At 56.7% G+C, this 13488-nt stretch overlaps 1 protein-coding gene across 1 annotated transcript in view; it reads right to left on the reverse strand.

Annotated features, from left to right (window-relative positions):
- Nucleotides 1-3490: 3490 nt before the first annotated feature.
- The window catches only part of Myo9b (myosin IXB), an 87834-nt gene continuing 77836 nt past the window's right edge, over nt 3491-13488 (reverse strand). The window contains 18 exon segments of the mRNA XM_051170042.1: nt 3491-4137; nt 4242-4365; nt 4599-4742; nt 5031-5078; nt 5474-5597; nt 7139-7270; nt 7384-7489; nt 7603-7731; nt 7817-7892; nt 7894-8010; nt 8327-8383; nt 8385-8401; nt 8715-8826; nt 9466-9507; nt 9792-9965; nt 10579-10677; nt 12353-12528; nt 12690-12817. Coding sequence (XP_051025999.1) covers nt 3722-4137; nt 4242-4365; nt 4599-4742; nt 5031-5078; nt 5474-5597; nt 7139-7270; nt 7384-7489; nt 7603-7731; nt 7817-7892; nt 7894-8010; nt 8327-8383; nt 8385-8401; nt 8715-8826; nt 9466-9507; nt 9792-9965; nt 10579-10677; nt 12353-12528; nt 12690-12817 — 2221 coding nt within the window. The 3' untranslated portion in view covers nt 3491-3721.

Consider the following 13488-nt stretch of genomic DNA (forward strand, 5'->3'; position numbering starts at 1 on the left):
TCCCAGCACTCAGGAGGCAGAGGCAGGTGGATCTCTGAGTTCGAGGCCAGCCTGGTCTACAGAGTGAGTCCAAGACAGCCAGGGCTACGCAGAGAAACCCTGTCTCGGGAAAAGAAAAAAAAAAAAAAAAAAAAAAAAAAAAAAAAAAAAAACCAAAAAACGGTAAGAGGCGATAGCACCCTTCAGGTTTGGGAGTGGGGATCTCCGGGTGATGCTTGCCTTGGAGTTTTCACAGGTAGATCCCCAGGAAGAGGGGAGGCAGCTGGCACCCAGAGAGGCACTGTGTCAGGAAGCCAGGCAAGGTGAGTCCTGGGAGGCGAGGTGCTGGCCCTTCACCCCAGCTAGGTCTCAGCCCGACCACTCACAGGGTCCCTGCTGAAGGGCAGAGCTGAGCTCTGGAGGAACTCACCAGCCCAGCTGCCCAGTGGCACCAAATGGACCCTAAGAGGGGGCAGCAGAGAACCCCAAAAGCTGACCAAAGAGGATCCTATTCTGGAACTGCTGTAGGCTGAGGCCTCCAAGCTTTACCGTGAGCTGCAGCCACCTGTCCTGGAAGCCAGCCAGGGTGACCTAGGACTCCCAAGGCCTCCCCCATAAGTGTATCTACTCAAACCCGACCCCAGAAGCTATTGCGTGGCTGCCTCAGGGCCCCTTGGCTTTTTTGACAGGTCAGGGTCAAGATTTTGCTATGTAGCCTTGACTGGCTTCGAACTCACTATAGATCAGGCTGGCCTCAAACTCACAGAGATCTATGTGCCCCTGCCCAGTGCTGGGATTACAGGCGTGCATCACCATGTGCGGCTCTTTGGTTTTTAATAACTAAAGACTAATTTGGGGGTGGGGGAGGGGAGAGAAAGAAGGCTAGATGTAGTGAGTGGGCTAGTCCTATAAGCTGAACACTGCATGGAGCCAGCCCAGTCAGTCAGGGAGCTCAGGTTCAGAGCTGTCTCAAAAGATGAAGTGGAGCTGGGTGGTAGTGGTGCACACCTTTAATCCCAGCTGAGGCAGGCAGATTTAGGATCTCTGTGAGTTCGAGGCCAGCCTGGTCTACAAAGTGAATCCAGGACAGCCAAGGCTGCACAGAGAAACCCTGTCTCGGAAAACAAAACAAAACAACAACAACAACAACAAAAAGACAAGAAAGATAGCAATGACATTAACACACATGCTCACAGAAAAATGATAAAAGACCTCATTTTACCTATTAAAAGCAAGTTAAGCTGGGCATGATGGCATACCTCTTTAATCCTAGCACTCAGGGAGGCAGAGGCAGGCAGATCTCGAGTGCAAGGCCAGCTAACAGAAGGGGGCGGGGCATGGTAGGGGATGGGGAGCAAGAGACAGGGCTCAGAAGACAGTCCAGAGTCCCAGTACTACCAGCCTCACAAACGCCTGAGGAGATACACGTTTTTGTGTTGATCCCGAGTGCGGGATGGGGAACAGACTAGTGAGAGAGGGCAGGATGTTTTTCCACTTCATGGGGGAGCTTGGATGTTGCCAGCGGAAAACATCCTAGTAGAGATCTGAAGGGATAGATGCCCAAAACAGGAGATGAGAGAGGACTCAGGATTGTTTTGGCTGCTCATCAACACTTCAAGAGACGTTCCTAGAGAGAAGTGCTCCAGGGAAGCTTCATGGCTTTGGGCTCCAGCTGAGGCTCTGGGTCTCAGCTGCTGTTCCAGGTTCCAGCAGCCACCTTGGTTCAATTGCGGGTTTGCTGAGGTCCTGCTTACTACGTGGGGAGAATCGTTCCTCAGAACTGATATCCTTAAGGTTTCATTATTATGTTCTTTAATATTTCCCTTTTATTTAGGCTAGTCGGGTTATAAGGGAGGCAGGCTCATTTAATAAGTTCATAATAAAATATAATTGTTAAAACCGAGCCTACGTAGCTGTAACTCCAGCTAAGGGGATTCAGCGCCATCTTCTGCAGTCACGAGAAAGAGCATACACGTGTATGCTCGCACGCACGCGCGCGCACACACACACACACACTGGATTAAAAGACATTTGAAAAAAGTTTCAAGGTGGCAGGAAAAGGAGCAGCGATGAGAAATGTGACCCTGTCAGCAGGAGAGCACCAGACCAGAGGCTACTGACACCTGAGGCCTGCCCAGGAGTTGCAACACCTACAGGTGCCACCTACTACAACTGCAGACACGGCCAGCCCCAGCTGCTGGTGGGTAAAGCTCAGAGCAAGAGGCCGCTAGCCTGACTGGCTAGAGCTGCAGCTGCAGCCACTTAAAACCATTGCAAAAGCTATTTACACCATGATTCCTAACAGCAGCAAAATTAGTTATAAAGCAGCAACGAACATCTTTCAGTTGGGGTCAGCACACAAGGACGTGTACTGCAGGGCTGTGGCACTGTGAAGGTAGAAAGCCTTTCGAGCCTGGCTCTGCAGACAGCTCTGGCCTTCGGGATGGGCCGGCCTAGTTGCCCGTGCTCAGGCACTCAGGTATACAGGAAATAACTCATGTGGACCTTTGGCTACACAGCCCAGGCTAGCTCTCAACTTCTGAGCCTGTTGCCTTTACAGAAGGTTGTGAGACCCCATGTGGGTGCTGGGAACCTCACCACGTACAAGAGTTCTTAGCCGCCCCTCCAGTCCTGGGCCCATCACTTGAGGGGGGGATGTGGGATTTCTCACTGCTCAGTAGTTTGCAGTTTCAGGACGTGGATGCCCACCCTGGATTGGCCTCTGCAGGCCCAGCGCCAACCCGAGGGCTGCAGCCTCCTTGAGGAATGGGCCCTTTTCTCTCTCTCTCCATGAAGAGCCTGACTCTGTAGCCTGAGCTAGCCAGCAGCAGCTCCCGACTCAGCTCCCAGGTGCAACCTGGGCTAATGGCAGCTCTTCTTCAGTCCTGACTCTGGGAGGGACAACTCAGGCAGTGCTGGCTGGGTGCTCAGGCAGGACCCCCCCAGCCGCAGCAGCAAGGCCACAGCAACACTTCTCAAGCACTTTTATTTCACACCTCCCATGGCTTCCTTGGTCCAAGGCTGGTGTCTGTGTGTCCAGGGCAGGGGTGGAGGGCTTGAGAAGGGAGCTGGGCTCTAGAGAGCCCAGACTGTCGCTGCAGAGGAACTTCGGGACACGCACTGCTGGCCCCTAAAGGTCCTGAGTCTCTGGCTGCTTGCATCCCACAGGGAAGGTGGCACCACTTCCGCTGCACTTGCCAAGGCTCAGTGGGCAGAGCTGTGGGCTGCATTCAGGCTTCCTACACCTGTCCTGTCTTCAGCCAGCAGCTGTGACCCTGTGGAAAGCTCTCTGGCCAGATAGATAGCCACCGCTGGGAGGCATTCGAAGGGCAGAAGATGCCCTATTGCGTTCACTGTCCACTGGTGTGGAGCGCAGCAGCTAGGCATGGTCCACATGTTCATATCACAGGCATGGCACGCCCATGTCCGGGTTACAAAGTGGAAAGAGTTAATATAAAAGCCAGACGCACACATACAAAAAGTTTGGTCCTCCATTAAGGCTGTTAATGTTATGTAAACGGAGAAACAGTTACTGAAGCACAAAGGGCCACTGCTGTGCAGATGGGGCCTCTGGTGACTTCTGGCCATCAGCTCCTGGCCTCCATGACACACAGAGCCGGTGCCCACCTCATCCCTCTGGGAGCCTTTCGTTCTGGATCCTTCTCAGACAGTGAAGGCCAGCTCCACAGCGGGGGCACCCAGATCTGGGGTTCCAGGACGTGCAGACTGCCCACCACAGTCCTCAGCCATTGGCCTGGCCAGAGCTGGGGGGCAGACAGTAGGTAGGGGGGTCGGAGTACCTGCGTTTGGCCCCAGGAAGTGTGGCACTGTGGTCCAGGGGTTCTAGGGTGCCCTGCGAGGGCAGGCCAGCCCCAGGGGTGATGTATACAGAGTGCACCTGGTCCTGTCGGCGAGCGGGTGGCTCTCTGCGCCTCACTGGAACATCGGCCTCCTGGAGAGCAGGTGCCCAGCTGGTCAGGTGCAAAGGCAGGCCCGGCGGGAGCTTGATGTTGGCCGTGGGCATGACAGGGGTCCTCCGGGGTGTCTTCACTCTGACCGTGACGAAGGATGTCGGCCTTCGGCGTGGAGGGGCGGCGGCCACGGGGAGGGGGCTCGGGGTGGGCACACTGGGGCAGGGGAGAGCAGGTGCGGGGGGCCCTTGGAGAGACAGACTCCAGGTTACTGCCGCGGGGGCGTGGGTGGACTCCCGCCCTGGGCCTGCCACTGCGGGAAAGGTCATCGAACGCCACTTTGACACTGACCTTCCACAGCCCCCCGCGCGCCCCTCTCCTCCAGCAGGCTCTCGGTGCTGGCTGATGTCTCAGAGTCCAGATTTTCCTCGTCAGAGCCTCGCGGGTCCAGCTCCGGCAGCCGGTATGTGATGTCCTCCCTGAGGGTGGAGAACCATATTTGAGACCATTCCCTCCAGCAGAAGATCCCCAAAGCAAGTGGTCCTGTTCCTCTGAGCCCCTCCCTCACGCTCAGCACAGTCAGTGATGCCCTTGGCATCTGGGCCTCCAACCCTACAACCAGCTTGGCCTCAGTGCAGGTCTAAGATGTTCCTGCCTAGAGCACCTGCCCAGCCTGGGGAGCGTTAGAGAGAATGGGGTGCATGACACTTGCTTCTCTTCTTTGATGGATTGGATCCGCTCCATGAGAATCTCCTTTTCCCGGTCCTCATCGCCGCCTGCAGCCTCCTCGGGGAGCGCCTCCAGCTCCTCCAGGTTGCTGTCCTGAACCACTGGGGTCCTGGGGCTTTTGGTCTGAAACACAGAAGAGTCTGGTCTGACTCAGAGCTGGAGGGCGGAGCTCAGGGTGTGGGCGGAGCCCATGCTTGGGTGAAGGGAGGGGCTGCGGATCTAAGTTAGTAGTGATTTGTGAGGTAGATCCCCCCCCTCTAGTGCTCTGTGTGCCTGGTGCTGTCAGCAATCTAGTGGGGACCAGGGACCAGCATGCACTTCCACGATGTTAGGACATGCTTTGTGCTATGGCCAAGACTACCCAGTGTGCACCTGGAGACATGCAGCTCGGCCCACGCAATGCGTACATACCCGGACCCCCTCATAGGGAGACGAAAACCCCAGTTTGAGAGGCCATAGCTAGGGGAGAGATAACACAGGTGAACAGGTATGCTGAGCCTGCCACACAGGCACGAGCAGGACCAGGCCAGCTGGCAGCAGGCTGAAGACCCACCGGCGCCCACGGGAGCCAGGACCTGCCCCTCCCACAGGACCAGCACAGGTGCTTCTGCGATGGTAAGTCCCTGTGCGCTACGTTCAGGCGAGAACTACCCCACCCACCCACCCAGGGATAGCCTGTATCTAAGTGGGCAGCCTTCTGGTGAAGGCAGAGCTCTTGCCCCACCTGGGCCTCCACAGGCTCCTGGCCACACTGCCCATTTCTAAGTTTGGAATGGGGGAACCGCCCCATTGCCCAGGAGGCGGGGCTTAAGCCCCTCCGCAGCCAGGGAAGGCCTGCAGGCAGCAGCACTCACAGCATTGTGCCGCAGCAGGGAGAGCCTGCGGGATGCGATGCTCTCGGCTGCCTCCAGCTGGTTGATCTCCTCCATCTTCACTTTGTACTTCCTCGTCTGTTCTTTGATGAGCATCTCCACACACCTGTGCACGTGCACGAAGTTGGTCGGTTCCTGTCCAGTGACTGGGGAGGGCAGTCCCACAAAGCCAGCAGGGGCTGGGCCGAGTGCCTTTCTGACCCCGTGACTCCCATCCCGTGTCGCTGACAGCACCCAGGATGGAGGTAAAAGGCTAGTGCAGGTGGGGAGCAGAGCCCTAGCAGCAGCAGGGGGAGTACTCTAACTCCCCCATAAAGCCTATCTGGCAGTGAGTACCAGGGACTCAGCTCAGACCTGACAGGACAAAGGGGAGCCTTCAGGTCCTCAGGGGTCACAGGGCAGACCCCCTGTTATGACTGGAGTGCTGAGAACATGGGAAACTAGTCTGCCCCACCTCCCAGTGGCTTTAGGCTCCTTTCTCACCTACCTTTGGTGGCCAGGCGCAAGCTGGGGACCACAGAAAGCTCCCCTTAAGCCTTACCCTGAGAAAGCGGCCAAAGGTGACAGGCCATAAAATGGTCCTCTCCTGAAAGGTTTTAATTTTTTCATGGGCGATGGTGAGAGAGGAGGTGTGGAGTATGGCACCTAGATCCTTATGCGTCAAGCTAAAGCTCCACACAGAGCCACACCGCCGCCTTGCTGAAGGCTCCCCGCATGCGAGTGCGGTGCAAACGGCAGGACAGAAGCTGCTTCCTGGCTGTCCCTCCGCATTGGGCTCGGGAGACTCTCCTCTCGAATGCTTCAAGGGACCCAGAACAAGGTCTTCCCTGAACAGGGAGACATGAGTCTGTGCTCTCCCTGTAGGGAGCACCACCTGTACGCTGCCAGCATTGTGGTGGCTTCTGGAACCCCAGTTTCACTCACCTCAAATTCACCTTTTACTAACTACTAGGTTTTAGTTAAAATGGTATTACAGCACATGCTGAGCAAGCCTTCTAAGGCATGTGGAGCCTGCTTCCAACACTAGCATCACAGAAAAGGAAGGGGTGCGCATGTGCGAGCGTGTGTTGGGAAGTTGAGGGAAGGCTGCTGAAGAAACCTAAGGAGCCACCAGAAAGATGGCTCAGGGGTTAAGGCTCCAAATCTGATGCCAAAGTCATCAGGTGGCGTTCCACACAGACCTACACAGAAGCAAGTTGTCCTCTGACCTCCAATAAGCACCATGGTGTATGTGGCCTCCCCATAAGATATTGATTAAAAAAGGAACTTAATGACGCTGGTCCCCCACCCAGGCAAGCCACAGTCACCAGCAATCTCCTCTGGGCTTATTCTTTAAGCAGCCTTTTCTTTGGGGGCGGGGGGAGGTTTGAGACAGGGTCTCTCTGTGTAGCCTTGACTGTCCTAGACTCACTTTGCAGACCAGGCTGGCCTCAAACTCGCAGAAACCCACCTGCCTCTGCCTCCCGAGTGCTGAGATCAAAGGTGTGTGCCACCTCACCCAGCTGCAGCCACGGTTTTGAGTGAGCTTTCTTTGATTTTGGAGACAGCCTTGCTCTGTGGCTGGCCTGCAACTCCAGATTCTCCTGCCTCAGTCTCCCCACTGTGAGGATATAGGACATTGCGGCCAGCTGGGGCCAGGTGACTCACGTGGTAATCTTCAGCACATCCTTCATGCTGGTCAGGGGGTCGGAGTTATCAGGGCAGCGCAGCAGGCAGGGTGCGAAGATGATGGCCAGAGCTCCCGGAGACATCCGGTTCACATCCTCAAGCAGGGCCACCCTGCAGAGTCAACAGTTAGGTTGCGCCTGGCTCTGACCCCAATGCCAGGCTCACGGACACGCAACCCAGCCACAGGGCACAGCTGCTCAGCTCCCGGGGAGAGGGGCACTTGCTTGACAAGGTGGAAGATGAGTCGCTCCAGGGAGGTGTGGTTGGCCTCAGGCAGGTGGTCCAGGACTGCGTAGATGGCAGCCAGCTGCTCCTGCTTCTCTGGCAGCTCTGGGGACAATGGGGCTGTCAGTCCCAGGTGGCGCCCGAGGGGAGACAAACCCAGCCCAAACCGCAGGCCCCAGCAGGACATGCCCGGGCCTCATCCCTCCTTCATGGCTCACCAACAGCCCTGAGGAAGTCCCCGTACTGCGCAAAGGTCATGAGGGGCTCAGGCAGCTCCCGCAGCCACTGCTTCAGGACACCGGTGATGGCGTGGATGGGGAAGTCCTCCAGCTTCACCGCGGCGGGGTCTACAGGGCAGGACATGTGCGTGAACGGTGTATGTGAGGCACTGGCCAGCGGGGCGCGGCCGAGGCACAAGCTCGCGGTGCCCACCTGTCTGCAGTGCCTGCCGCAGTTCCCGCGTCCGGTTGGCAGCGCCTGATTTGCGGTAGAGGCCCTCGGTGTACAGGGCCGTGCATCTCTACGTGCTCCAGAAGCTTCTCCAGCACAATGGGCACGGAGGCCTTGTCACTGGTCAGGCTGTCCACACACACCCCAAAGTGGCCTGGCTCGGCCCCCGGCTCACCCTACAGTGTGGGGTGGGGAGTCAGACCTGGGTGCCCAGCCTCCTCCCGTCCCTTCCCCTCCGTCTTTGAAGGGATGCCTGGGAGGGGCCACTTGCTCCATGCGGCACCCACAGGCTGGATGGCCCTTCCTGGGGAGATGGTACCCTGATCCCCCTGCAAGAAGTGGATTCTGATTCTTGTAACAAGAACATGGGGCCCCACACTCTGGCGCCCAGCTGAGGGTTCCCTCAGCACTAGGAATGGGTGTGTCCTGCAGCGGAACCGGAGGCCACAGCCCCTCCTGCCTCGCCCCCGGAGCCCTGGATGGGCAGCTCACCTTCCTCCTTCCTGGGTAGGAGCAGTAGCTCTGGATCTTGTGCACACACTTCTTGTGGGCAGGTCATCTTGCACACTACAGGGCCAGAGGAGAGGTCACTGAGTGTGCACACAGGACCCCAGGCGCCGGGAACACATGGTCCCTCACTGTCTAGGGAGTGCCCTGCTTCTCCTGAGAGGATGGCGGTGGTGACCACTGGTCACACAGGAGGTCCCTTGGGGACTCAGCCTCATGTTTGAAGCTGCATGAGCTGCTCGTACACACAGAGGCAGCCACGTCATCTGCTTCTGTGCACGTGTGTGCATGCACATGCGCTGAGGAGCCTTCTGAGGAGCGGGCACGAGGCAGAGGGAGGGCACGCACTGGGCCAGGACAAGGCAAGGCTCACCACTGCACAGCAGGGCCTTGTCCATGAGCCAGATGTAGGAGAGGCACTGCTCACACGACTGCGGGATGTTCACCTGGTAGCTGGCGAACACGTGTCCGTTGTGCTCCTGGACCTGGGGGGGCGGGGTGCTGAGTGAGCGCTGCTGTCTCAACAGCAGCTCCTTTCTCCAGACTGCACACGATGTACATAAGAGCCAGTCTGGACATGTATGCACTCGCATACTCACGACTACTCACGGCATGTACACACACACACACACACACACACACATGACTATTCACAGCATGTGTGCACAGACACGCACGCACACAGGTACTCACAGCATGTATACACACACGACTTCCCATGGCATGTATACACAGACACACACGACTACTCACGGCATGTGAACACACAGACACAGACACACACGACTACTCACAGCATGTATACACACACGACTACTCACGGCATGTACACACACACAGACACACACACACAGACACAGACACACATACACACGACTACTCACAGCATGTGTACACAGACATGCACGCACACAGGTACTCACAGCATGTATACACACACGACTACCCATGGCATGCTGAACACACAGACACACATACACACGACTACTCACAGCATGTGAACACACACACACACAGACACACACATATACACGACTACTCACGGCATGTGACTACACAGACACACACACACACACACACACACACACACACACACACACACACACACACACACGACTACTCACGGCACGCTCCTGCTTCCGCTTCTTCTTCTGGGCTTTGCTCTGCTGAGAGACAGAGATGAAGCCATGTGGGGACGCCTGCCCAGCCTGACTGTCACCTGGGAATGGGCCTTGGGGCACTGCAGCCCTCCAAGCCTGGAGTAGCTAAGGCCCCTTAACACCCGTGGCCTGCTCAGTGCAGCAGATGCCCACAGAGCCAGCGAGAGATGCGTGTGACCAAATGGGCGGGGTTGGGCCAGGAAGACATGGGGGAGGCACAGTAGCAGCTGCACGGGGGTGGGGGGGGAGGCAGCGTTGTGGGGCTGTGGGCTGTGGGCGGAGCCACCTACCTTGGTGGATTCAAAGTCGGCCTTGGTGTAGCTGCGCGTGAACTCGTCCAGCAATGACTGGAAGACGTTGAGGACCAGGTTCGTGTCCTTCTCCCCACGCTCGGAGGCCAGGTTGCTGACCACGATCTGATAGTTCTCCATCAGGTCCTTGTAGCCTACGTGGATCTTCCCGTTCTGCAGGGACATGGCAAGGTGTCCCTGTGTCCCAGGAGGGGGCAGTGGGGTGGGCACATGGCAAGGTGTCCCCATGTCCCAGCAGGGGGCTGTGGGGTGGGGACATGACAAGGTGTCCCCATGTCCCAGCAGGGGGCTGTGGGGTGGGGACATGACAAGGTGTCCCCTTGTCCCAGCGGGGGCAGTGGGGTGAGGACATGACAAGGTGTCCCCGTGTCCCAGCAGGGGGCTGTGGGGTTGGGGACATGACAAGGTGTCCCCGTGTCCCAGCAGGGGGCAGTGGAGTGGGGACATGACAAGGTGTCCCCATGTCCCAGCAGGGGGCTGTGGGGGTGGGGACATGACAAGATGTCCCCATGTCCCAGCAGGGGGCTGTGGGGTGGGGACATGACAAGGTGTCCCCATGTCCCAGCAGGGGGCTGTGGGGTGGGGACATGACAAGGTGTCCCCATGTCCTAGCAGGGGGCTGTGGGGTGGGGACATGACAAAGTGTCCCCATGTCCCAGCAGAGGGCTGTGGGGTGAGGACATGACAAGGTGTCCCCGTGTCCCAGCAGGGGGCAGTGGGGTGGGTCTGGGGAGGCACTGGCAGCTGGGATGCAGTCACCACGTACAGGCACAGAGTACATGGTCTTAATGTTGCTCCTGAAGCGCTCAGTGGCCTCAATGAACAGGCTCTCGATGGGCGTCTTCTGTGAGCGAAGGTCGTTCACCTGCGCGGAGAGAGCAGTCAGGCTGCTGGCTCAGAATACACAGCAGGCGTGAGACACGCGGCATCTAGAAAGCCCTAAACAAGCACAGGTGGACAGGGGGCCGGGGAGAGGCTGGTCCACAGCTTCTGAACGGAGGCGGTCCCCTGTTCTGCCTGGCCATTCTAGCCCAAAGGGTATCGTGTGTGTGTGTTTGGATTCGTTGGGGTTCTGCAGTGCCTGGGTGGACCAGGGCCTCAGGTGGTGCAAGCACTGTACCCCTCAGCCACTCAGCCAAACCCTAATTCATCAAAGAAGTTTTTTTTTTAAAGATTTGTTTAAGTATATGAGCATCCTATCTGCATGCACACCTGAATGTCGAAGAGGAGGACAGCATTAGATCCCATCACAGATGGTGTGAGCCACACGGTGGGTGCTGGGAATTGAACTCAGTACCTCAGAAAGAACAACCAGTGCTCTTCTGAGCCATCTCTCCAGCGAGAGAGTAAATTTTGGAATGGTTTGGCTTGGAACTTGCAGTCCTCCTGCCTCAGCCTCCCAAGGCCTGTGGCAACTGCAGCTGTGGATTCACGCAGGAAGAGCAAGGGGACATGCACTGTGCAGCAGAGCCCTGCGCACTGGGACCTCCCAGCGAAGCCCTTTGCCGGAACCTCTCCAGAGACATCAGTGTTAAGGTGGAGCCTGGCTTCCCCCTCAGCCAGGAACAAGGCTCACACCAACGTTACAGCACACACACTGACTTAGGGTGAGAGATATCCAGGAGAGCCAGGGCTACAGAGACGCTGTCTTGAAAAATCAAAAACCAAAACCAAAACTAAAACCAAACCAGCACTCGGGAGGCAGAAGCAGGTGGATCTCTGTGAGTTCAAGGCCAGCCTGGTCTACAAAGTGAGTCGAGGACAGCCAAGGCTGCACAGAGAAACCCTATCTCAAAAAACCAAAAAAAGAAAGAAAAACCAAAAGCAACCAGCCAAACAACAACAGTTTAGGGGCTAGGGGATATGTGGGTGCAGTGGTTAACAGCTGCAGTGCCAGAGGAACCTGGGTTCAATTCCAGCACCCACACCAGAGCCTGAAGCTACCTGTAAACTTTAGCTCCAGGAAATCTAATGCCTCCTCTAGCCCCTGTGGGCACTGCATACATGTGGGACACACACATACATGCACACAAAATACTCATATATACTGAATATATATTTTAATTTGAAGGATGCATGTTATCATATGAATGGAGCTGGCTCTGTCTTCCAGGGTGTGGGTCTGGGGCATCAAACTTGGGTCATCAGGGTTGGCAGCAAGCACATCTACCCCTGAGTCACCTCGACAGCCTGACTGCTGTTTTCTGTAAACCTGATCATGTGCCCCCACCGCGTCTTGAGCTCAGCTCTGTCCTGAGTGCTGCGGGGAGGTGCCTCCTCCTGTGGGCAGGTCCCTGAAATCTTCTGTATTGTTTAATGCCCTGATGTCGGGCATTAGAATGCAGAACCAGGATGGGCAGCCGCTGACTGAACTACCTACCTCCAGCCTGGGCAGCCACTGACTGAACTACCTACCTCCAGCCTGGGCAGCCGCTGACTGCACTATCTACCTCCAGCCTGGGCAGCCGCTGACTGCACTATCTACCTCCAGCCTGGGCAGCCGGTGACTGCACTATCTACCTCCAGCCTGGGCAGTTCACCTTGTTGAGCAGAAACTCGTCCAGAAACTTGAGCTCATTGGCGTTGGTGATCTTGCGGAACACCGACTCCCGCCACCGCTCGGACACTGTGATCTGGCCCACCTTGCGATTTCGGTTCTTCTTTCCTTTGGGGGGCTTCTCGCCTGCAGCCTGGCGGTGCTGCTGGCTAGAAGGAGCTGTGGGGACATGGGTCAGCCAGAAGCAAGGTCAGAAACAGGCACCCAGATGCATGCCAGGTGCACAGCCCCGACCATGCCCAGGGCGCAGTGCGTGCTGCAGGGGCCAGCAGCTATGAGCACGGCCAGGCGGCTGATCCTGGAAGCTAAGGGGAACCAACCTTCTAGACTCTTCTTGGTGGGGGCTTCCTGTGGGGTTTGCCCGCCACTGCCCTCAGTCTCCTCCACACCCTCCAGGCTGGGTTTCTTATCCTTGGCTTTGTGCAGGAAGAGCCGCTTAAAGGCAGATCTGCAGAGAACGTAAGGGTTTCTTGTTAATTCTTTACTTACGGGTATGCGTGTGTGGGGGTGTCTGCCATGTGAGTGCAGTACCACTGGAGGCTCAAGGACGGGTGCGGTTCCTCTGGAGTTTCAGTGATGGATCACCAGACGTGAGTGTTGGGAATTGAACTTGTGTCCTCTGGAAGCAGGGCAAGTGCCCTTAACCACTGAACTGTCTCTCTATTCCCATTTTTTTTTTCTTTCTTTTCCTTTTTGAGACAGGATCTTGCCTCAAATGCAAAGCCCCTCCAGCAGCTTGGATTAGAGGCCATGTCACCACACCTTAAACTGAAGGCTGTGTCACCACACCTTGGATTGAAGGCTGTGTCACCACACCCAGATGTTTTGCTTTACAGAGTCTCTAGGCAGCCCAGGCTGGCCTTGGCGTCTGAGGCAGCTGGACGCGTGTGTGAATGGAGCACTGCATCTCAGTTCTGTGAGAGGTTTAAGGCCCGAGAAGCAAATGTTAGTGGGATACAGAGCCTCTACCAAGGAAGCCATGCTCTGCTTGCAATGTAGAACAAAAAAATGGAGGCCAGACATGGGGCATACACTTGGAAGCAGGCAGGAGACCAGGAGCTCCCAGGTTTAAAGCCAGCCTGGGCTGCATGACACCTTGTGTAAAAGGTGTGAGGGGCA

This window comes from Acomys russatus, chromosome 27, assembly GCF_903995435.1.
Source record: "Acomys russatus chromosome 27, mAcoRus1.1, whole genome shotgun sequence".
NCBI classification, from domain to species: domain Eukaryota; kingdom Metazoa; phylum Chordata; class Mammalia; order Rodentia; family Muridae; genus Acomys; species Acomys russatus.